Here is a 20,722-nt window from a genome sequence, read left to right on the forward strand (position 1 = left end):
AACACAACTATATGATACATATGAATAAAAACATAATGCGTCAACTGATTCAAATCCCCAAAAACATAACATTGTTTTAGTTTATTATGTTGATACTCCAACTGCACTCATAATTTCACGGTGAATCCAAGCGAAGCAATTGATGAAGTTTTATAGTTTGGATTGTGAGCATCCAGTGGACATAAGATGATCTCAGAATAAATTTATCCAGTTCTTGTGTTTAAGGTTTTCAATTTCTAAAGAAAGAATATTATGGCAAACACCTTTATATCACTTGCAACTGATTGACGATCCTCAGGTTTTTCTTTTGGGGCTAAAATTGAGCTAATGCCATATGTATATGCTACCTTTAAGTTACACCATATGACCATTATTTCTTAAAAAACTAATATTTGTGACTTTGTGCAATCAATTTTTCCACGTGCATGGAACAGTAAATTCATAATACTTGCATCATTTTTATTTAACATAAGCAGCAACAACAACACACCTTTTAGTAATCATAAGTTTCTCAAACAAGAACACTTCCTTTATTTTTTGCTAAAAGGCCTATGTTTAGGTTTAGTAGGATACTGAAACATGTTCCTCACACACACATCTTAATTCTTAATTATAGTTTCGTTAACTGGTATTATACATAATCATTACTTTTTATTTGAACCGGTAGAGTAGTTGGTTGCAGTTAGAGGCCCTTACTCCCCCACCCGGCCTTGTGGTGGCCGCCTCCGCTGTTTGGGTTCATGTAGACATGATGTGGTAACACCTGAGGAGCCATAAGCCTGTCCTGGTGCTTCATCCCGTGCTCACCGTGGTGCTGCATCCCGTGCTCACCGTGGTGCTGCATCCCATGCCCACCGAGGTATGCATCTTCATGCCTCCCCTGCCATCCATTACCCATCTTTCCCTGCCAATCATCGTTAAAAAAATTACAAACGGTGAGAAAACCATACAGAAATCATAAAAATATTTAATTGGATGGACAGTTGGTGCGTTTGCATATGACTTACCATATCATAGCAAATTCCAAAATATGTAAAATCAGAATCCATTTAATTTTCAGCATACAGTTTCAGGACTTCCAAATATTTTAAACACCTCAACACATGTAACCTAGTGGTGTGTAGTATCAAGTATGCTTATTATTGAAAAATATGGTTAAAGTCACTTTGGAATAACATCTAGAACAGAACATGATTAATTAAGTTGTGACACCTTAAAAGATAGCTTACACTGTGGTGAGGTCGAGACATCGGAGGTGGGGGCATGAAGTTCATATGAGGTGGTTGTTGGTGGTGGATTTTGCCGTGGTGCGGTAACACTGTAGTGTGGTGGCTTCGGCTACTCTTATAGAACTCCTCTACATCTGAGTCGGAGTCTTCTTCATCACAGGGTGGCATGTGAGCCATGGGTGGACGGGCGTGGTTGGCTGGAAGCCTCACGCGGTGGTCGTAGCGGGCTTGACGGTCAAAGTAGCCTCCTTCTGACTCCATATGAGACTCGTACTTCTTGTGCTCCTCAAAGCCGTAGCCGCTGCTTCTGTGATCCTTGTGGCCGTACCCATTGCCGTATCCATGCCCGTACTCTCCGATAAGTTTGTCAAGCATTATTTATTTATTTATAAATATACTTGGCTTAGTTTTCTTTGATGTGAGGACGTGATTAAAATATTTCTGTGTCTCCATATATATACAAGATACAAGACGTGTAGTGTAATGTTTGATATGATTCCCTCTCTCAATTACTCATATAATGATGATATTTATCTGAATCTTATTCTCTTTTCCACCACCACCACACCGAAAGTTGAGTAGACACATTTTCAGAATTCTGATTCGGTTCATATTTTTAATTGATATGTCCATTCAAGTGTGAAATCGAATTCTACATTGGCTGAATACAAATAAAATAATAATAACCAAACTGAAATTAAACATGCTATAGTTTCTATTTATTGAGCTTTTACATTAGATTATAAGACTTAAAACTAATTAAGGTGGAAGTACAACGCTTTGTGTTCATATTTTTATAGATAAACTCATTATTATTCGTAACCTCGCCTTAAATTCAAAAGCATCTTTGATTCTTAGCTGATCATTTTGTGGTTGAAGTTCCAAGTTGAGGGTTTGCCATACTCTTATAAGTCATAACTGATTATTAACAAGTTAAGTTGCTTTTAATATTCAAAACTCATATATTATTGATGTAAAAGTATTAAAACTCTCATTTGAATTACTGGATTAAGGAAAGCTCCACAAAAGAATGGTATAGACAAATGTGGAGCTGGAAAAAAAAATAGGAAAGAACAAAACGTGTAATCATCTTATACTTAATCCCAAAAAGGAACACGAGTCTAATGCGTTTGCATAACAATTATCAATAATGGTCTCAAACGGATATCCACCAGAATCTTCTAATTGACCAACGACTTGAGTCAACATGGGCAGCCTTTTAATAAGTCTCTCAACGTTCAAAGAACCGACTCTTTCTCGAGTTTCAAATATCCAAGGAATGGTCAATTTCGAAGAAATGTGTTGAGGAGAATCGTCACAATCTAACACGTAACCACATCTCACCGAGAACGCCGTCCTTGTCTCATTCTTCGCGTTTGTCTATAAACATAGGGAGATAAGATCAAGAAATAGTAGTAGTAGTCGTCGCTCTGTATTATTATAATCTTCCCAAACCAAGTTGTCGTTGCTCACCAAGCCTGATTTATCTTCTCTACTTTCAGACACAACTCGGGTTTTCTTTGTTTGTCTCCTGGTTTTGTGTGATGGAAATGAAGAACAAGCCAAATAATGGAAACGAAGATGGTCCGAAACATAGCCAAGTGGTGAAGATAAAGAAAGAATTCGAAAAGATAAGTCAGCCATCGCTGCAGCAACCGGAGATGAGAAGGGTCCTCGCGGAAACCAAGAGGCGTCAACGTTCACGTTCACCTCTCGGCTTAGGAGAGAGATCTATTCCCGTTGGGAATTAATGTTCCATCGTTCACCTTTGTAACCGAGAGAGATAGTAGTAGTAGAAGAAGAACCTCCTTACGAGAGATTCTGAATAGTTACAGTCTTGCAGACTTTGTTGTATATATGACTCTGTTGTACTCTTTGGTGTGAATATCATCTATGAATCTCCCTTCCTTGCAGCGTAAACTCTTGAATATGATCTAAACATATAAACACAGAAGCAGGAGTTTCTTTAAACGAAGCACAAAACTCTATATAGAAGGCACCAGCCATGTCATGATGTCTGAATCTGGATTTACATGACATGTATGTGAAAGATAGGTATTGTCACAATAACTGAAAGAAAACTACTTGAGACACCCAAAACATGTTATTGATTCAACCTGAGGGAGAGCTTATACGTTTCCTTCTGTCAAAGAAGAACCAATCTGAAGCATTAGAGGATAAACTGGACTAAACTCTTTGTCCCCTCTCGACCTGATCTTCCCTGCATAATCATCCAAAGTCGCTTTAACCCCCTTCCAGATCTGATCCTCTTTTTGGTTATCAAGCCACAGCGAGTACTGCTTAGGACTCAGTCTGTTCTTCTGCATAGGTGACTCTAAGTCGTCTGGGCCTCTCGTGTAGAGATGATGCAGGACGATGCTAGGTGGTAGATCCTGGATGAGAGGAGATGATCCCATTTCAGATGTTTCCAGGAATATCAACGGCCTAAATGCTCTGAGAGCTCTGTACGGTGCACCGAGTTGCTCCACAGGGAACAGATTCTGTCCCACCGCGAGTTCCAGCTCTGCCATGTCTCTAGCCATCCTGAGTTTTCCCCATTCTGATAGTGGTCGCACCAGGGAAGCATGCCTGATGTAGAAGATCAAAACCCTCGAAGCCATCTGTCTAGCGAGTCTAGTGCAGATCGATTCTGTCCCTGGGGTGTTCGCGCTCGCTGCGGAAGGCAACAGTCTAGATAGGAACTCTCTGCGGAAGTGGAGAATCGATCTCTGCAACTCCTCCATGTATGGGGAAGTGTTGTTGTCCAAGGCAGCATCATCAACACCAAAGTTTTGATCGTGGATCTGAAGAATGCATGACTCGAGCTGGTCTCGCATCGCTTTAAACAAAGGTGTCACCGGCTCGCATGCCGCAGCGTATATCGCACCCAGATGAGGAGACAGTACATCAGCGGCGATACTGGGAAGGTCAGCTACCATGGATGAGATGTGCGTGTGGATTCCTTGCAGATGCTGGCATAATGTGAAGTTCCTGATCTGTGTTGAAGTTGCTGGACCTGTTATCTGACGCGTCTCAGGGCCTGTAGAGATCTGCCATATACACGTAGCTGTGTTAACACATGTACATTTGAAGTATTAGAGGAGAGAAAAGAAGCTTAGCATACCTGGCACTCAGCTCGTTGAGCAAGGTTACTAAGGGCCTTACCTATCTCACGCAAAACCAGAAGAGTCAAACGACCATCAGGATGAACAGCTTCGATCTCATCTTGAATGTGTGATAACACCTGTGAGATCTGTTCTTTGGAAGGCAAACTCCCACGGCTCGACATAGGGAATATAGAGTTCACAAGATCTGACAACCTTCCAAAGCATAGTGATAAGAAAGCAGTCTGGAATATCGCAATGCATGAAACCATTTGTTCTTTCCTCTCTGAGTTAACCGCAGGTAACACTCCTTTCACATCGGTGTCGCGAGCTATCCTTTCAAGGAGGTTTTCTATCATAGACACTAGCTTTGGATATCCCATGGTGAATATTTCTTTCACGAAACTCGAAGCTGTGAATGCAGACTTCATTTGGCTAGTAAACGCCTTCACAAGTGCATCCCAGACTCTGTCTGTTAACATAGAATCACCTTCCTGTCGCATATAAACACTTCATATCAGTAATAAAACCTCAAAATAAAGGCTGGAATCTAATTTAACCAATATCCCCCCTGAATCACGAAAACACATACCAAAGGCTTCATTTTAATGCAAAACATGGAAGAATCATAAACTAAAGTTGATCAAGCATCAATCATGCTCTCTCAAGGTGACAAGAATCATCTCATCCACATCCAATAACACTATATCTCTTTCTCTCAGTTACCTAATGCATCTTAAACAAACGAGTAAACTCTGAGAGCCTAAGTTCAAGAAGTTCCTTATACCTTGAATCTAACCCTGACATCACAAAAACACATACCAAAGGCTTCACTTTTATGCAAAAACATGGAAGAAACATCTACTAATATTGATCAAACATCAACCATGCTCACTAAATGTGTCAAGAATCTTCTCATCCACATCCAAGAACACTCTCTTTCTGTTAATTACCTAAATGCAGATTAAACTAACGAGTAAACTCAAGAAGTTCCTTATACCTTGAATCTTAACCCTGACATCACAAAAATACATACCAAAGGCTTCACTTCTATACAAAAACATGGAAGAATCATCAATCATCTACTAACACTGATCAAACATCAAATCATGCTCGCTAAATGTGACAAGAATCTTCTGTCAATTACCTAATGCAGCTTAAACTAACGATGGAGCCTAAGTTTCCAGTGAAATTCAAGAAGTTACTTATACCTTGATGACTTCATCAAGAAGAAGAACATGCGTAAAAGGATCTCTCTTCTTCGACAGCACACGCTGCAAATGCCACACAGCCTTTACAAGCGCATACAACTGATCCATACAACTCCCCATCCTCTGCCACAGCGCCTCCCTAACCTTACCTCCACCACCAATGTGCGGCGCTCCGCTAGACCTAATCCCTCCCGGCCCATAACCACCGCCACCAGGCCCAGAAGAAATCGCTTTCATGTCCATCGCAACGCCTACACTCTTCACAGCCATGCCTTTGTACTTGTTCACCAATTGATCAACCGTAAGCTTAAGCTCCCCAAGGTTATAGAAAACCTGCAACCCAGTCCCAACCTCGGCTTGATTCAGCCCTTCCACGCCTCTCTCCAACACCTTCATGGCTTCAGATCTCAGCTTCTCCCCGATCTCGTTAACAAACTTAATCTCCTCGTCGATGACGTCGATCCCGAAGAGATCGTACTCTCTACACATCGTCAAGATCTCGAAATGGAGCTGCGCGGCTTTCGTGAGATCGATCTTCTCCGGATCGGATCCGTCCGTTAGATCGCGGAGCTTCTTGGAGAGGCGGAGGGCGCGGACGGAGTGAGAGAGGAGCTCGGTGGCGGAGTGGAGGTTCGAGAGCTGAGTAGATTTGGATCTGATTGATCGCACGGGGTCGGAGAGATCGGATCGGATGCGGCGGATGGAGGATTGGAGGGAGGAGACGGAGGAGCGGAGGGAGGAGAGGGAGATCTCGGCGTGGGAGAGGGAGGAGAGCTGGGAGAGGAGCTCGGGGTGGCGGGAGACGACGTCGCTGCGGAGCTGGGAGTCGAGGAGGCGGATGGCTTGGTGGAGACGCTCGGCGGTGGAGGCGGGGGAGCCGGAGGCGAGTGCGGCGGAGGAGAAGGAGGAGGAGGAGAAGGATGGGGAGAGGAATGGGGCGAGGATTGGGTCGTTGGCGAAGGAGTCTAGCGGTGAAGATGAAGAAGACGGTGGTGAGGGTCCGGAAGGAGGTGGGTTTTTGAAGGTGGAGAGACGTTGAAGAGATGGTGACGATGATGGGGAATGAGGAGGAAGTGCCATCATCTCTCTCTCTCTCTCTCTCGCGAGTAATTTTTTTTTTCTTGCTTCTATGTTTGTTCCCTCAGCTTAGTATTTTATCGGCTTTTAGTACACTGGAGTTGCAATCGAACAGAGTTTTTATGGTCTGATCGATCCAGCACTACCGGAATACATTTGATTTGCGAACTTTGTATTTTAATTTTGGGGATGGATTGTTAGAATTGAATCATGGAATCATATAATGGAATTTGAAGTTGATCCGTCAGCTAGGTGGCCAAATGTTTGAAGTTGATCCGTCAATTACTAAAGCTTTTTTAGGCTAGAAATGTTGTGGCCCAACAAAGGATAAGCATTATGTTTGGTAAGCTATATGAGAGAGTTAACAAATCCCAAACCTATCATATAGAGGAATTCCATGTGATATTTTACCCAATGGTGTCTCACATTCCTTATTTTTTAGTTTGATGCACAATGGCATCACATTTATAATTTTCGAAATTTCTATAGTTTTCTCCAAATCTATAATTCATAATTTCAAGCTGTTTTATTCTCCAATTTAATCCCTCCAAATCATTAATCCATTGGAAAATAACATATTTTATCAAACAAATTTTGAAATTAACTTTTGGACTGGAAAAATATGAAGATGATTATATTATTTTGTAAACATTACGATATATAGTTGCAAAATTACTTGTTCAATACAAAAGATGAAACTGAACTCATCTTTGATTCAAATCTGTATATTATTTTACCGATTATTTGATAAATTTTGAAAATGGAGGATTTAAACTCACAAATTGAAAATTTGAAAATAGTTTAGAATTTTTAAAGTTGTAAATAATAGATCTTTTGTGAAATCGGTATAGAACATGCTATAACTTATAATATAAAACCTAAACAAAACAGTTATAAAAATATTATGCGTATAAGCTAACATATCTAAAATTTTAAAATTTTCATATATGTTTAAAATTATTCGATATTTTATCAAAAAAACAAATTAAAAAAAACTGAATTATCTAAAAAATTATCCAAAGTAAACAAAAATATCCTTAAAATTAAAAATATATTAGAATCGAATTAGACTCGAAATTTTTTCGAGTATTAACCGGTTCCTAATGTTTTAATCCGAACCGATGAACTTAAATAACCTAACCAAATTTTATAAACATCCAAAAAAAATAAATATATTTTTAGCAAAAAAAAAAAAGACTAAATCGAACCAAAACCAAAATGCCCAGACCTATATCAAGATCTACTGTACACATAGGGATCTGATTACATTGGAATGGGAAATCACACTTTTGTCACACCTAAGCATTGTGAAAGCGACTTCAGGGAGACACTTGTCACTACATAATTGGTATGCTACGTCATCAACTCTCTTGAATCGCATCAAAACGTACGACGCCTTCCACACACATCAAAACGGCGTTTCCGAGAACCGCGTCTGCGCTCTCAGCTTTCTATAGGGTCTTTTGTATATGTTTTCGCTTCGTCTCTGTTCATCTTCCGTATACCGTAAGACAATGACGGTTAGGTCCACCGGGAGAAAACTCTCCTTCGAGATTCTCAGCTCCTTGGAGGACGATTCACTTCCGCCAATCCCCCGATCCAGCTCAGATCCGATCAGCCGAAACGACTCCACTGAATCATCATCGCCTAAGCGAAGGAGACACAGGAAGAAGAAGAAACACAACAACAACAACAAAGTCGAGACTATCCCTGAGAATGGCGATCCTCAATTTACATCCGTGGAGGATCCGAGCTGGGCTTCCTGCGACGAAGGTGAGAGATCGGTTTTCGAAAACCGATTGAATTACTTCGGCGGTGGCGGCGGTGGAAGTACAGTCGTGACGCAGACGATACAGCATAACGGGTTTAGTTTCGGGAAGCTGAGGCAGAGGAATGTTAACGGGAGTAGTATCGACTCGACTAACGATGAGAGATTCTCTGAGACCATGGCTTCTGAAAAGGAGAATCCACCGTTTGAAGAAGTGCAGAATCAGTTTCCGAGGAGTGAGACGAATGGGAATGTGGTGGTGACGAGGCTTGACACTGAGTCTTCTTTGGACTGGAAACAGCTTATGGCTGATGATCCTGATTGTAAGTTTCAATCTTTCATTGACTGTGCTCTCTTTTCCTTCTTGTGTGTGTCTCAAATGGTTTGATATTGTTGTTATCAGTTCTTAGTGCTGAGACGAGGTCACCTATGAAGTACTTTATGGGGGAGATTTATGGTGGGGTCTCGTTACGGAGCACGACTACTTCTGGGAATGATGTTGAACGGGAGAGGATATATGATATGATCTTCCGCTTGCCTTGGCGATGCGAAGTGGTAAAAACACTGTCTGAACGTTCTATGTGTTTTATGTTGTGTTCTTGTAGTTGATAGGTTTAAACTTGTGGTGTGAGGGAGCTACCTTAACTGAAGTTAAATTGTGTTGCAGCTTCTACACACTGGCTTTTTTGTCTGCGTCAACTCATTTCTGTCGTTGTTGACTGTCATGCCAATAAGAGTCCTGTTGACATTCTGGGGTGCTTTTAAGAAGAGGTGAGTCACTTTCTACATTCTTCCTTGATATATATAACATACTCTGTATTACCACAATGTGCATCTTTGACGCAAGTTTCGATATACATACGATTCTGTTATTCCCTTTGGGGAGGAAGTAACTTAGTAGTATTCGTGGCAGGCAGTTCAGGAGGCCTTCCTCATCGGAGCTGTCTGATCTTGCTTGTTTTCTAGTTTTGGCTTCTGGTACCATTCTTCTTGGCAGAACAGGTGCAGTCGAATCTTCTTGATTTGCATAAACTTGTTATATATTTTACGTTTTATCTATCAAAACATGCCTAGTGATACCATGGTTTTCTTTCTACAGATATCAGCCTAATTTATCACATGATTCGTGGTCAAAGTACCATAAAACTATATGTGGTTTATAATATCTTAGAGGTAACGTAAACCCCCTTCTAGATTTCTTTCAGCTCTGATTTTTCATGTTCATTTAACTTTACTTCCTTCCATCACTTACATGGTTTAGTTGCGTAGTTTACTTCTCTAACCAATTAGTACTAATACAGATATTTGATAGACTCTGTCAAAGCTTTTGTGGAGATGTATTTGGGGCTCTGTTTAGTTCCGCAGCGGGACTGGCTATTTCCCCTCCTGAGAAACTGAGATTTTGTACTTGGAGATTCGTTTCGGATCTGGCATTAACTATGGTTGCGTCGAATATCCTTATCATTTGATTACTAGTTTGATTTCTGTGTAACTACTTTCACATCTTTATTCTCTTGTCTCCTTGACTGTCTCTTCACTTCTCCATTCGTTCATTCTTTTAGCTCAGGCAATTACGTTGTCAACTTGTATTGTTGCTCACAACAATGCCTTGTTGGCCCTTCTGGTGTCAAATAACTTTGCTGAGATCAAGAGCAGTGTCTTCAAGCGTTTCAGCAAAGACAACATTCATGGTCTAGTATATGCAGGTAAGCTTCTACTCCATTCCCTTTCGTGGAATTTTGTATCTAAGAACAATTATGTGCCTCATACAGCTTTGAACATCCCTTTGAGACTCTCATTCAAACTATTAACTGGTATGATCTGGTTGTTTTACTATTTCTCTACCAGATGCAATAGAGAGATTCCACATATCGGCCTTCTTGGTGTCTGTTTTGGCTCAAAATATTCTCGAGGCTGAAGGTCCATGGCTTGGAAACTTTATCTACGTAAGTACTGATAAATTACACACGAGTCTCTTTACAGGTTGCTCTTAATTAATTTTACATGGACTCTGCAGAATGCTACTATGGTCTTCTTCTGTGAGATGATGATAGACATCATCAAGCATTCATTTCTTGCCAAGTTCAATGGCATCAGACCTATAGCGTACTCTGAGTTTCTTCAAGCTCTCTGCGAGCAGGTACTGATGATATAACCTTCTCTATCTCTCTTGCTGTTACATTGGCCCTATAAATTCTATTGATGTATCGAGTATTGCGTTAGAAACACCTATTTATCTTTTTATGGTAATCTTCTTTGTCAGACTTTGAACATCCGCCCAGAAGATAGAAAGACAAATCTCACATTCGTACCCATTGCACCGGCTTGTGTGGTATATTCTTCTTCCCTTTTGGCCTAGAAACTTATGAATCACTTGCTTGTGTTAAGTCAAAATGAATGTGTTTTTTTTTTGAGTTTCAGGTGATCAGAGTACTGACTCCAGTATATGCAGCACACGTGCCTTGTAGTCCACTCCCATGGAGAGTGATGTGGATGGTCTTTTTATTTGTCATAACATGTATAATGCTGACAAGTCTCAAAGTTCTCATCGGCATGGGACTTAGGAAACATGCAACTTGGTACATTAACAGATGCAGAAGGCGAAACTCCTCCCATCTACACAACGATTAGCCTGACTCTTAAAAACTACTGAGAATTGAAGAAAGGTTTTCATGTGGTAACACCTCAGCAGGAAAGAGTTTGCACAGGAGGAGAGTGGATCAACCGGGTTGCACTCGACTCAGATCCAGTTTACATCTTTCTTTTTGGTATATGAGAATATGAGATCATCGTTGTGATCTTATACATGTTTAATATTCGATCAAGCGATTTTGGTAATTGTTAGGCAAATATGTACAAAGAGACCCCATGGATCATTTTGGCAAAGAACAAAAGCTATCACAGGACAACTAGCCATACTACTCTTCTTCGTCACAGGACAATCTCATCCCATTTTCTGACTTGTCAAAACTAATTTCTGACTTGTCTTAAAGCTTCCCATTACCCTAACATGGGATGCAAAGTGACAAAGAAGGGATCATGAACAATTAGTCTAAACTCTGATCCAATACAACCTTTTGGGATTTAAGATCAACTTTGTGATCCTATACATATTGAATATTCGAGGAATCGATTTTAATATAGTTAGACATATGAAATGTGTAAAGAGTGAGTTAGCTCTTCTATAGAGAAATACTTTTGCTTAAATCATATTTATTTTTATAATAAATCTATTTCTGTTTTCTTAAACTAAAATATATGCACACAAAGATATATTTTCAGTATATTTTTGAATCTGAATTATTTATTTTCTAGAATCCAAATTTGAAGGACTGATGTTTTACCTTTTTTTATATATTTAAAAATTAGATATTGTAAAATTTAATAAATGTAACTAGTTTTAAAAATAAAATATTAAAATATGAGTGAGTAAATTTATGAAAAGATAAATAAAATATTAAATTAATTACAAATAAAACTAAAAAATAATAGATAAATGAGTGTATTAATTTTGTTTTAATGTCTAAATACTTATATCAATTTTTAAAAACGGAAAAGTATAAGTTAAAACAAATGAGAGAAAGTACATAAAAGCTGAAAAGTGAGAATTGGGTATGTTATGTATTGTATTTGCATGTAAATGATATTTTATAATATAACATTATAAATTTTATGTAACATTAGAAAAAAAAGAAAAGAAACGTCAAAATAATAATATCTCTGGTGAAGTCTCTCTCTGACTTGCAACCCTTTTCCTTTTTTTTTTTTTTTTTTTTTTTTTTGACTTGCAACCCTTTTCTTCTCCAGTTGATTAGATTTTTCCCACTTTACACTTTCTCCCATTCTCTCCACCGCTCTGCGACAATGTCGGTAAGCTTTCTCCATTCTCCCCCATCTTCTTCTTTTTCTTCCTTCCGTTTCTTCAGATTCGGGTCCAAGTCTTCGCCTATTTCCAGATCTTATTTAGATAAAAGGTTGTTTTTTTTTTGTTTCCCCGTGAAAATGGTGGCTTACGTTCTACTGAAAAACTTGATAAATCTGCTAAAATCATCATCAACTTTACACCGACCCTTGATCTGATGTTCTTTTGAATAAGTCTTGAGATCTCTTCACTGTGTCGGTCGGTTACCTAAAGAAAAACAAAAAGGAAAAAACTTTCTTCAGTTCAAAGTTTTTGTCGTTGAATCTACAGTGTTAGGATTCTGTTCTCAATATGCTAACTTTAATCAATTAGAACCAAGAGTCAATAGATTCAACTTACTAATATTCGATACCTTTGGCTTTTATGAATATTGATCTCTCTCTACAGGCTGCTTTCATTCCTATGGATCAATCTCAGAACAACATTCTCATGGATTCCCAGCCTACTACTTCCTCTGTATGGTTTATAAGTTGCTAGTTATGGCAATTGAAACAATGTATAACAAGCCTTGATTCGGATCCGTTCTTGTTGCAGGTGAAAACTGTGAAGATTAGCAATGTTTCACTCAATGTCTCCAAGAAAGAACTCAACGAGTTCTTTTCTTTCTCTGGGGACATTCACTACGTGGAGATGCGAAGGTTGAACTAAAAAAACTTGTCCTTGTTAATATCATCTTTACCCAAAATATCTAATCTTAGTTACTTATCATCATCACAGTGAGACGCAAGAAACTCAGCTTGCTTATGTTACTTTCAAGGATCCCCAAGGAGCAGAGACTGCTATGCTCTTAACGGTATTTTCTTTATGTGTTTCTTTCTTTCTGTCACCATATTGTGGGAATGTAAAGATGTTTACACTAATTTTCTTTAGGGAGCTGTCATTGCTGATCATCGTGTCAGTATTACTCCTGCTGTTAACTACGAGCTGCCACCAGAAGCCCTTGCACTTGACTCGGTAAATCCCAAAAGATAATCTCTCCGTTTCAGATTAATTGTTGTTCTAGAGTTTAAAGTTTAATTTCAAGTTTTTCTCATTTTATCTGTATTCTTTTAGTTCATTAACTAACACAATAAAATAAAATAATGAATTTATCAGGGATAAAAAGTGAAATTTAATGATTTTCTTAATCTGTGTGAAAAAATTAGAACACAAATAAAATGTGTGAAAAAAACTAGGAAGAAAAATAAAATGAAACAGAGAACTCTTTACTTTCAATGTTTCACCTTTAGTTTTCATGTTTGTCTCCTCTGTTGCAGCAGGAATATTCATTCAATGGCTTCACTGTCAAGAAAGCTGAACAAGTGGTCAGCACCATGATGGAAAGAGGTTACGCTGTCGGCAAAGACGCCATGGAGAAAGCCAAAGCCTTTGACGACAAACACAACCTGGTCTCAAACGCTTCAGCAACCATCGCTTCCCTCGACAACAAGATGGGTTTGAGCGAGAAGCTAAGCATAGGAACTACCGTGGTGAACGAGAAGCTGAGAGAGGTTGACGAGCGGTATCAAGTGAGGGAGATCACAAAATCCGCTTTAGCAGCTGCTGAGGAGAAAGCGATCAGCGCAGGAACGGCTTTGATGGCGAATCCTTACGTGTCAAGCGGAGCTTCGTGGCTATCGAACGCCTTTGGTGCAGTGACAAAGGCCGTTAGGGCTGAGAATGGAGGAGAGGGTAGAAAGGAGATTGTCCAACTTGATGACGCTTCACCTAAAGCTCCTGCTGTTGTTCCTGTTAACTCGGTGGACACAGACTTCACCAAACCAAGTTTCTAAGATTGTCTTAAACTCCTATTCTTTGATACATTTGCTGTGCATATACATGCTTACATATTCATTTGTCTTTCTTTCATTATTGCACAACATAAACATAACATAAACCTTAAAAATGTATTTTGTTGTTGTTACATTCAGCCATCATTTTGTCATTATTCTTAAGAACTGAGTTGAAGAAACCTCCTTGCCATTGGATGCGTAGCTTGAGAAAGCTCATCAGGTTTAAGAACTTCAACAATCTCACCATCAACAACAAGACAGACGATATCCGCAACTCGCTGGATCTGCTTGATACTGTGAGAGACAATCACAGTTGTGATCCCTCTCTGCTTCTTCAGCTTCACTATAACATCCTCGATGTTCTCTGTCGATATGGGATCCAAAGCGCTTGTTGGCTCATCGAGAAGCAGCACCTCAGGCTCGTTGGCTAGAGTCCTTGCAAGTGCTACTCGTTGCGCTTGGCCAACGGATAACTCTGACCCGGTCTTCTTTGCAAAAGAAGCATCAAGATCTGCAAAAGTCAGCAGCTTGTAAACATCTTGGTCACTTAGCTTCTCCCCTCTCAAGTTCGGACCATATCTCACATTATCAGCAACGGTCCCTGTGAAACCAAACCAATCATATCAAAAACAAAGACATGTAATAACCATGGTTCTAAAAATCGGTTTAGACTGCAAATCAATTATACTCTTGACTTTTATGACTCATAAACCATTTTAAATCGGTTTAAATCACTCTGAATTAATATAAATACTAATGTTATTTACAAATCTATAAATTTGTAACTCTTAATCTAATTTTGATAATTCATCAAAATAATTTTGTAGTTAACATATATCTTATATAAAATAAAAAATATATAAAATAAATCCTGAATAATCAAGCTAATTCTCTACAAAACACCTAGTTTCTATTTCTTGAACATTGGTAATAACAGTTACAGCAACAGTCCCTGTGAAACCAAACCAATCATATCAAAAACCAGACATTGGTTCCAAACTCCAACTACAGTAACCTTCAAAGGATCTAAACTCTGACTTGTTCACACCATTAAAGCAGACAACTTTTCTAGATTTCAATGGCAATTGAAGAAGAAAGGAGACAACTTTTACCTTCAAAGAGAACGGGAAGCTGGAAAAGCATGCCGACTCTACGGCGGAGAGTGATGACGTCGATGTTCGTAATGTCTACGCCGTCCAAGAAAACAGTCGTCGCCGGAGGCTCCCAGAGACGGTTAAGAGATCTCAAAAACGTTGACTTTCCGCTTCCGCTTGGACCGATCACACCAACGATCATCCCTTTGGGTATATCCATGGACACTCCTTTCAGAATCAGAGATCCGTCATCGGAGACTCGGGTCAGGTCTCTTACACGTATCTTCGGTTCTTGACCGGACAGAGCTTCCACGTCCAGGAGATGCTCTCGCAACACGCCATCGGATTCACCAGACACGAGTAGTGGCATGGTCTTGAGTTTTGTGTTGTGTTTCAGTTTGATGATTTGAGTAATACAAGAGAAAAGGTAAAGTCTTGTTTATGACACTCGAGCACGAGCACACATATGGGTTCGGACAAGAGGAGGAATCAGTCAGTTGATAACAACTGTTTTATTATTCTTCCACTGACAATACAACAACCACTCTCACTTATACCTGTTCTGGTTAATACATGACCTCTGCTTATGTTTTAAATATTAGCTCTTTTAAATATACGAAAATCTTGTAAAATATAATAAAACAAGTTTTTGTAATCAAAATAACACACACAAAATGTCTAAAATAAGTTTTATTAAAGAGTAAAGTTTAATAAACTATATTTTTAAAATTTTAATTTTAAATTTCACATTCCAAATTTTAAATTCTAAATCTTAAACTTTAATATCCAAACCCTAAATCCGATCCGCCTAATCTAAACTCCAAATCTATATTAATTAACTCATATGTACTGTTTCCATTTATTTTTTAATGAAACATATTTTTATTATTTTTCTACATGTACGTTATTTATGTTATAAAACTTTTTTGGTTATTAAAAGATATTTCTCTAAAATACATAATATCATTTTATATAAAATTCAAGCCTAATAATATTTTCGGGGTGAAAATCTTCAGTCTACAGCTCATTGAAAGAAACTGAGAAGAAACACTTCAAACAAATGGTATTCCATTTTTCTCATAACAACATCAAAGCTTATGTACTAGTTGTCGTTACTGCATTTAATTCCATATAATACCTGTTGAAAAAATGCGGTTTACCAAATGATAACAAAATATGATCTCAGCAGACTTATAGTAAGACGCTATAAGAATAGCTCCAGCCTAACTTTGTTTGTTTCATTATATAATAACAAAAGTTTCCAGGCTGATGATTTATGTTCAAAAACTCATTCTTTGGCTACTGATCTGAAGCCAGCAATCTCATATGCTGTGTCAGAATCTCAAGATTCTTAGACCTCTCTGGAGTAAGCTGTCCAATATCAAAATCAAAGTCATCTGCTTTCTCCATTTCTTCTTCTATCAGCTCCAGGGCAAGACTCTTGTCTAGTTCCATTCTTCCTCCATCTTCATCCTCCTCCTTCTCCTCCAATGTCACATCATCAATTCCCTTCTTCACATTCTTCTCCTGCATCTTATTCTTCTTCTTCTTTGAAGGGCTCAACAACAAAAGCTTCTCCCAAGCCCCATCATCATACAAATCAGGTATGATCAACGGTACACGATTCTCATCCAAGCAAAACTTCAACATATCCGCATTTCTCAAGAAATCATTCATCTCGTTCGAGCTTGACTTTGTTGTTCCCTCAGATGGTGCCTGGTACGTTACCAAAGGAAGACCCTTTGAGTTTGTTTCTCCTTCATCAGTCACTTCATCCAAAATCTTCGCTCCTCCTCCTTCCGCCTTTCTCCAGTTATTCTCCTTAGGCTGAAGCAACTGAACCAACAGACTTGGATTCTGCATAACCATAACCAAAAACGAAAGCATCTCTTGCTGACTCTCTTCCATCCCTTGAACCCTGTCTTCCAAGTGCAACATCTTAGTATCCGTACTCTCCTGGTACTGCCTAACTTTCACCAGCTCCTGCGCTAATGCCTTCTTATCCCCTTTCAAAATATCAACTTCTTTCCACAGTTCACTCTCCCCAGACTTTTCTTCCTGAGAAGAAGCATCAGTTGCTGTAGTTTTGCTCTGATGCTCACTAGTACTCTGAACATTCTTCCTCCGTATAACATTCTTTAGCAACTCCTTTTGTCCTCTCACAAACCAGTCATTAGCAAACTCGCAACGATCTGCATCAACTTTCCTAAAACCCTGAAACCAAAAAAAAATAAAAACACAAACTTTACTCACTATATTGAAAGAAACAATCTTTCTTGATAATTAGCATATACCCATTTCATAATTGACATAAAGTAATCAAATTTATCAAAAAAGAAATCAACTTTACAGATTCCCAGAGAAACATATACAAAGTAAGAACACAAAGCTTTCAAGAAACTAACGTAGATATTGAGCTGACGGATGAAGCTGGAGAGGTTGCTGTGTTTGAAGTATTTGGGCAAGAGCTGAGCGGAGAAGACGGTCGTGTCCGAGATAACGAAGCTGTTGTCTCCGTTAGTACTCCACGAGATGATGGAATCGGTTGAGGAATCGTCGACCATCTCGTAGCATTTCCTCAGGAACGGCGCCACTGAAGAAGACGGAGACGAAGAATCAACACGGTCCGACGACGATTTGACCATAGCTCGAGTCTCGAGAATAGGTTTGGATTTTGAATTTGGTTTGATGAGATTAATAATGAAAAAGAAAAAGAGAAAAGGAAGAGACTTTAGAGAATTAGAGTGGTGAGAAGAGGATGAAACTTGTGCGTAGGGCAAGGGATCGCTCCTCGCAATCAAAACGAATTTTCAAGGAAGTTGAGAGAGGGTTTGTCGCTTAGTTTTTGATTTTTACTTTTGTTTTTTTAAATCGTAAATTTTTTAGATATTTTGAAGTCTTTTGGCCCAATCTCTATCTCTTATATAGGCCTTTTTTTTATAGGTATATATAAACACATACACAAAAAAGACTAATTCAGTTTGGTTCAGTTAAAATTCGTGAAATTGCAGAATATATTTTAGATTGATTAAAATATTTTATATATTATAAGACAAAATAAATCTAAATAATAAACTAATTACTACAAAATTTAAAAATGATTAAAATTTATTTAAAATAGTTTACTTCTTATTATAAATATTTACCTAATTTTAATACATTTTTAATAATTGATTGAAATCTTATAATATTATAAACAAATTTTAATTTAATTTTATCATAAAAATATTTATTGTTATTTATTTAAAATTGTGAAATGGTGTTATCATATAATTTAATAATATGAAAATGTTGTTTTTGTAAATAATCCAATAAAACTCGTTTTTTCCACTTAATAATTTTTTTTGTATTTTTGTCAGTAAAAACGCAAGTTTGTGTTTTGGCATATTTTTTTTCATTCCGAAACATTTTTTGATTGGCAAAATACTTGTGTAATCGCGTTTAAAATGCGATTCTGCTACTCCGCATGTTACCAATCAAAACCTAGTTCATTGAATTATTGTTATATATGAGTATCGATTTGGTTTCCTGTATAACCTAATAGCTGATTGGTGGTATCCGAATGACATGAAAATATGCTATTTGTTATATTTTTGGGTATTGGTTTAGTTCAGATATTATAAATATATTATTTGGTATTTTATGTATATTTTATTTAAAAATAGGTTTTTGGATTTTTTTTTTGGATTTTCAATATATTTTAGTTTTAAATACATTTTAGAGTTGTAAATATATTTAAATTTTCATATACATTTTGGATCGCGTGATAAATAAAAATATAGTCCTCTTTGAATAAGATCCAAACATTTGATTTTCGTACCTAGTCGTGGTTGAAAAGTCGTAGATAAGATCCATGGTTATCGTCCTTAGTTCTCGTATTAGACTCTTTAATCCTAGGCATTAGCTCCACAATTAGTTTGATTAGTACTGACCAAAGTGTAACTTCTCTCGTTTTATTAAAAGAAGCCCCTTCCAAAGGGATCCTCACACTATTACGAGACCGAGAGATGGCGAATGAAATACCTACCAAAGGGATCCTCAAGACAGAAGCTCTGAAACATGTTTGTTTTCTTTTTATAAATTTCTTTCAAGATTTCTTCATGAACTAAATACAAAGTTTTCTCTATCTGCAAAGTTTGGTTTTGTCTTGATAAAAAACGATCTATGATATATTTGGTTGTGTTCAATTGTCAAAGTACATCTTGGAAACGTCAGCGTATCCAAGAGAGCATGAACTGCTTAAGGAACTTCGTAAAGCTACAGTCCAGAAATATGGCAATTTGTATGTCTTCTAAATCAAATAAATCGGATTCTATAACCAGTTTATTAAACTAAGAAAATATTCTTATTTATAAAATTATCTTGGTTAATGAAAAAAACAGAAGCGAGATGGAAGTTCCGGTTGATGAGGGTCTTCTTCTATCGATGCTTTTAAAGATCACGAATGCTAAGAACACTCTCGAGCTCGGTGTTTTCACCGGTTACTCTCTTCTCTCCACGGCCCTTGCGTTACCTGATGATGGCCGCGTAATGTTTTTTTCTTCTTGCTATAATCATATTGTTGACATCATACGTACTTTTGCAGTGCAACTATATAACAATACAAACCTTTATCTATTTATAGATTACTGCAATAGATATTGATAAAGAAGCCTATGAAGTGGGACTAGAGTTTATCAAGAAGGCAGGTGTTGATCACAAGATCAATTTCATACACTCCGATGGTATTAAGGCCTTAGACCAATTGGTGAAAGACGTACGTACGTAGAAAAGATTGTTCATATTATTTATACTAACTAAAGCTTAAAATACTATTGCAATGATCATATTCGACATTTGAGAAAATCAGAAAAAGGAGTTTGATTTCGCATTTGCGGATGCTGACAAGTCGAACTACGTCAACTTCCATGAGAGGCTTTTGAAACTGGTGAAGGTTGGAGGAATCATTGCGTTTGACAACACCTTGTGGTTTGGTTTTGTGGCTGAGGACGAAGAGGGAGTTCCTGAGCATATGAGGGAATATAGAAAGGCTCTTATAGAATTCAATAAGAAATTGGCTTTGGATACTCGAATTGAGGTCTCTCAGATTTCCATTGGAGATGGTGTCACGCTCTGCAGGCGCCTTGTATGATCAAATTAGACCAAAGCGTGGGAATTTGGAATAAAACTGTTAGATCCTTCAATAATCACATTTGGTCGTTTTTTTTGTTGTTACCAAGTTTGCATGGAATAGTGTTTCTGATTGATGATCATTCTATACATTTTTACCCATACTAACCTATTATATATAATAGTACAATTATGAGTCTGAAATTTATTGTAAATTATTATATAAAGTTGGATGCATTGGTTTTGTTTTTCTAATTTTGTTGGTTTTTGGTTTTCAATTTTTTTTGTTATCCGCATTCGGATTCGGATATGTTTTATATCATCCTACAAGTTTCATCGTGTCTTTTACATCTTGAATTGGATACAAATTCAATTTTTTATTCATTTTATATCTTGGATTTTTGGTTTATATCTAATTTGTCACACTAAAACAATT

The 20,722-nt window shown here is 37.8% G+C and overlaps 8 protein-coding genes across 12 annotated transcripts; 4 read left to right on the forward strand and 4 right to left on the reverse strand.

Moving 5' to 3' along the window:
* Positions 1–434: 434 nt before the first annotated feature.
* On the reverse strand, positions 435–6,821 carry LOC103831213 (conserved oligomeric Golgi complex subunit 5). 2 transcript variants are annotated; one of them, XR_004449349.1, is made up of 5 exons: positions 6,711–6,752; positions 5,545–6,664; positions 4,354–4,827; positions 1,230–4,279; positions 435–904 (listed from the first exon to the last, which is right to left on the reverse strand). XR_004449349.1 is itself a non-coding variant. In XM_009107093.3 (3 exons), the coding sequence occupies exons 1-3, from the start codon at positions 6,625–6,627 to the stop codon at positions 3,359–3,361; spliced, it is 2,478 nt and encodes an 825-aa protein (XP_009105341.1). In that variant the 5' UTR covers positions 6,628–6,821; the 3' UTR covers positions 3,138–3,358. The 2 variants fall into 2 exon arrangements, 1 of the variants encoding a protein (XP_009105341.1); XM_009107093.3 differs by lacking the exon at positions 435–904 and having other exon boundaries at positions 3,138–4,279; positions 5,545–6,821.
* On the reverse strand, positions 683–1,604 carry LOC103831211 (histidine-rich glycoprotein). Its single transcript, XM_009107091.3, has 2 exons — positions 1,230–1,604; positions 683–904 (listed from the first exon to the last, which is right to left on the reverse strand). Exons 1-2 carry the CDS (start codon positions 1,602–1,604, stop codon positions 683–685), a joined length of 597 nt encoding a protein of 198 aa, XP_009105339.1.
* LOC103831212 lies at positions 2,660–3,136 on the forward strand. The gene has a single exon (XM_009107092.3). The coding sequence runs from the start codon at positions 2,774–2,776 to the stop codon at positions 2,978–2,980; it is 207 nt and encodes a 68-aa protein (XP_009105340.1). The 5' UTR covers positions 2,660–2,773; the 3' UTR covers positions 2,981–3,136.
* A 750-nt stretch (positions 6,822–7,571) lies between the features above and the next one.
* LOC103831214 (protein POLLEN DEFECTIVE IN GUIDANCE 1) lies at positions 7,572–11,349 on the forward strand. 2 transcript variants are annotated; one of them, XM_009107095.3, is made up of 11 exons: positions 7,572–8,712; positions 8,793–8,944; positions 9,057–9,160; positions 9,312–9,391; positions 9,489–9,562; positions 9,691–9,841; positions 9,928–10,095; positions 10,238–10,335; positions 10,407–10,529; positions 10,653–10,721; positions 10,811–11,349. In XM_009107095.3, exons 1-11 carry the CDS (start codon positions 8,091–8,093, stop codon positions 11,018–11,020), a joined length of 1,851 nt encoding a protein of 616 aa, XP_009105343.1. In that variant the 5' UTR covers positions 7,572–8,090; the 3' UTR covers positions 11,021–11,349. The 2 variants fall into 2 exon arrangements, with proteins under 2 accessions (XP_009105343.1, XP_009105342.1); XM_009107094.3 differs by having other exon boundaries at positions 7,577–8,712; positions 9,303–9,391.
* Positions 11,350–12,095: 746 nt separating this feature from the next.
* LOC103831217 (binding partner of ACD11 1) lies at positions 12,096–14,220 on the forward strand. Of its 2 annotated transcripts, none has more exons than XM_009107098.2 (7): positions 12,096–12,126; positions 12,171–12,259; positions 12,699–12,767; positions 12,846–12,949; positions 13,029–13,104; positions 13,182–13,265; positions 13,571–14,220. In XM_009107098.2, the coding sequence occupies exons 2-7, from the start codon at positions 12,254–12,256 to the stop codon at positions 14,081–14,083; spliced, it is 852 nt and encodes a 283-aa protein (XP_009105346.1). In that variant the 5' UTR covers positions 12,096–12,126; positions 12,171–12,253; the 3' UTR covers positions 14,084–14,220. The 2 variants fall into 2 exon arrangements, with proteins under 2 accessions (XP_009105346.1, XP_009105345.1); XM_009107097.2 differs by having other exon boundaries at positions 12,108–12,126; positions 13,568–14,220.
* LOC103831216 (ABC transporter I family member 17) lies at positions 14,086–15,963 on the reverse strand. The gene is made up of 2 exons (XM_009107096.3): positions 15,196–15,963; positions 14,086–14,684 (listed from the first exon to the last, which is right to left on the reverse strand). Exons 1-2 carry the CDS (start codon positions 15,545–15,547, stop codon positions 14,242–14,244), a joined length of 795 nt encoding a protein of 264 aa, XP_009105344.1. The 5' UTR covers positions 15,548–15,963; the 3' UTR covers positions 14,086–14,241.
* A 324-nt stretch (positions 15,964–16,287) lies between these two features.
* LOC103831218 (heat stress transcription factor A-8) lies at positions 16,288–18,057 on the reverse strand. Its single transcript, XM_009107099.3, has 2 exons — positions 17,583–18,057; positions 16,288–17,391 (listed from the first exon to the last, which is right to left on the reverse strand). The coding sequence occupies exons 1-2, from the start codon at positions 17,820–17,822 to the stop codon at positions 16,477–16,479; spliced, it is 1,155 nt and encodes a 384-aa protein (XP_009105347.1). The 5' UTR covers positions 17,823–18,057; the 3' UTR covers positions 16,288–16,476.
* Positions 18,058–18,315: 258 nt separating this feature from the next.
* On the forward strand, positions 18,316–20,492 carry LOC103831219 (putative caffeoyl-CoA O-methyltransferase At1g67980). 2 transcript variants are annotated; one of them, XM_009107101.3, is made up of 5 exons: positions 18,316–19,238; positions 19,374–19,459; positions 19,560–19,704; positions 19,802–19,933; positions 20,027–20,492. In XM_009107101.3, exons 1-5 carry the CDS (start codon positions 19,185–19,187, stop codon positions 20,306–20,308), a joined length of 699 nt encoding a protein of 232 aa, XP_009105349.1. In that variant the 5' UTR covers positions 18,316–19,184; the 3' UTR covers positions 20,309–20,492. The 2 variants fall into 2 exon arrangements, with proteins under 2 accessions (XP_009105349.1, XP_009105350.1); XM_009107102.3 differs by lacking the exons at positions 18,316–19,238; positions 19,374–19,459 and having other exon boundaries at positions 19,622–19,702.
* Positions 20,493–20,722: the final 230 nt, after the last annotated feature.

The sequence above is a fragment of the Brassica rapa genome, chromosome A07, assembly GCF_000309985.2.
Source record: "Brassica rapa cultivar Chiifu-401-42 chromosome A07, CAAS_Brap_v3.01, whole genome shotgun sequence".
NCBI classification, from domain to species: Eukaryota; Viridiplantae; Streptophyta; class Magnoliopsida; order Brassicales; family Brassicaceae; genus Brassica; species Brassica rapa.

Bases quoted from the DNA above. Each gene is read 5' to 3' on its own strand.
- LOC103831213 (XM_009107093.3), bottom strand. From the start codon at position 6,627: ATGATGGCACTTCCTCCTCATTCCCCATCATCGTCACCATCTCTTCAA. The intron at 4,828-5,544 runs GTATAAGTAACT...TATATGCGACAG, and splicing joins TTCTTGATGAAGTCATCAAG to GAAGGTGATTCTATGTTAAC. The intron at 4,280-4,353 runs GTATGCTAAGCT...TGTATATGGCAG, and splicing joins CTCAACGAGCTGAGTGCCAG to ATCTCTACAGGCCCTGAGAC.
- LOC103831214 (XM_009107094.3), top strand. From the start codon at position 8,091: ATGTTTTCGCTTCGTCTCTGTTCATCTTCCGTATACCGTAAGACAATG. The intron at 9,842-9,927 runs ATATCCTTATCA...CTGTCTCTTCAC, and splicing joins ATTAACTATGGTTGCGTCGA to TTCTCCATTCGTTCATTCTT. The intron at 10,530-10,652 runs GTACTGATGATA...CTTCTTTGTCAG, and splicing joins TTCAAGCTCTCTGCGAGCAG to ACTTTGAACATCCGCCCAGA.
- LOC103831217 (XM_009107097.2), top strand. The intron at 13,105-13,181 runs GTATTTTCTTTA...AATTTTCTTTAG, and splicing joins AGACTGCTATGCTCTTAACG to GGAGCTGTCATTGCTGATCA. The intron at 13,266-13,567 runs GTAAATCCCAAA...CCTCTGTTGCAG, and splicing joins AAGCCCTTGCACTTGACTCG to CAGGAATATTCATTCAATGG.
- LOC103831219 (XM_009107101.3), top strand. From the start codon at position 19,185: ATGGCGAATGAAATACCTACCAAAGGGATCCTCAAGACAGAAGCTCTG. The intron at 19,239-19,373 runs GTTTGTTTTCTT...CAATTGTCAAAG, and splicing joins AGACAGAAGCTCTGAAACAT to TACATCTTGGAAACGTCAGC. The intron at 19,705-19,801 runs GTAATGTTTTTT...ATCTATTTATAG, and splicing joins CGTTACCTGATGATGGCCGC to ATTACTGCAATAGATATTGA.
- LOC103831218 (XM_009107099.3), bottom strand. From the start codon at position 17,822: ATGGTCAAATCGTCGTCGGACCGTGTTGATTCTTCGTCTCCGTCTTCT. The intron at 17,392-17,582 runs GTTAGTTTCTTG...TTTTGGTTTCAG, and splicing joins TCCGTCAGCTCAATATCTAC to GGTTTTAGGAAAGTTGATGC.
- LOC103831212 (XM_009107092.3), top strand. From the start codon at position 2,774: ATGGAAATGAAGAACAAGCCAAATAATGGAAACGAAGATGGTCCGAAA.
- LOC103831211 (XM_009107091.3), bottom strand. From the start codon at position 1,604: ATGCTTGACAAACTTATCGGAGAGTACGGGCATGGATACGGCAATGGG. The intron at 905-1,229 runs GTAAGCTATCTT...GATGATTGGCAG, and splicing joins TGTCTCGACCTCACCACAGT to GGAAAGATGGGTAATGGATG.
- LOC103831216 (XM_009107096.3), bottom strand. From the start codon at position 15,547: ATGCCACTACTCGTGTCTGGTGAATCCGATGGCGTGTTGCGAGAGCAT. The intron at 14,685-15,195 runs GTAAAAGTTGTC...TTGGTTTCACAG, and splicing joins GCTTCCCGTTCTCTTTGAAG to GGACCGTTGCTGATAATGTG.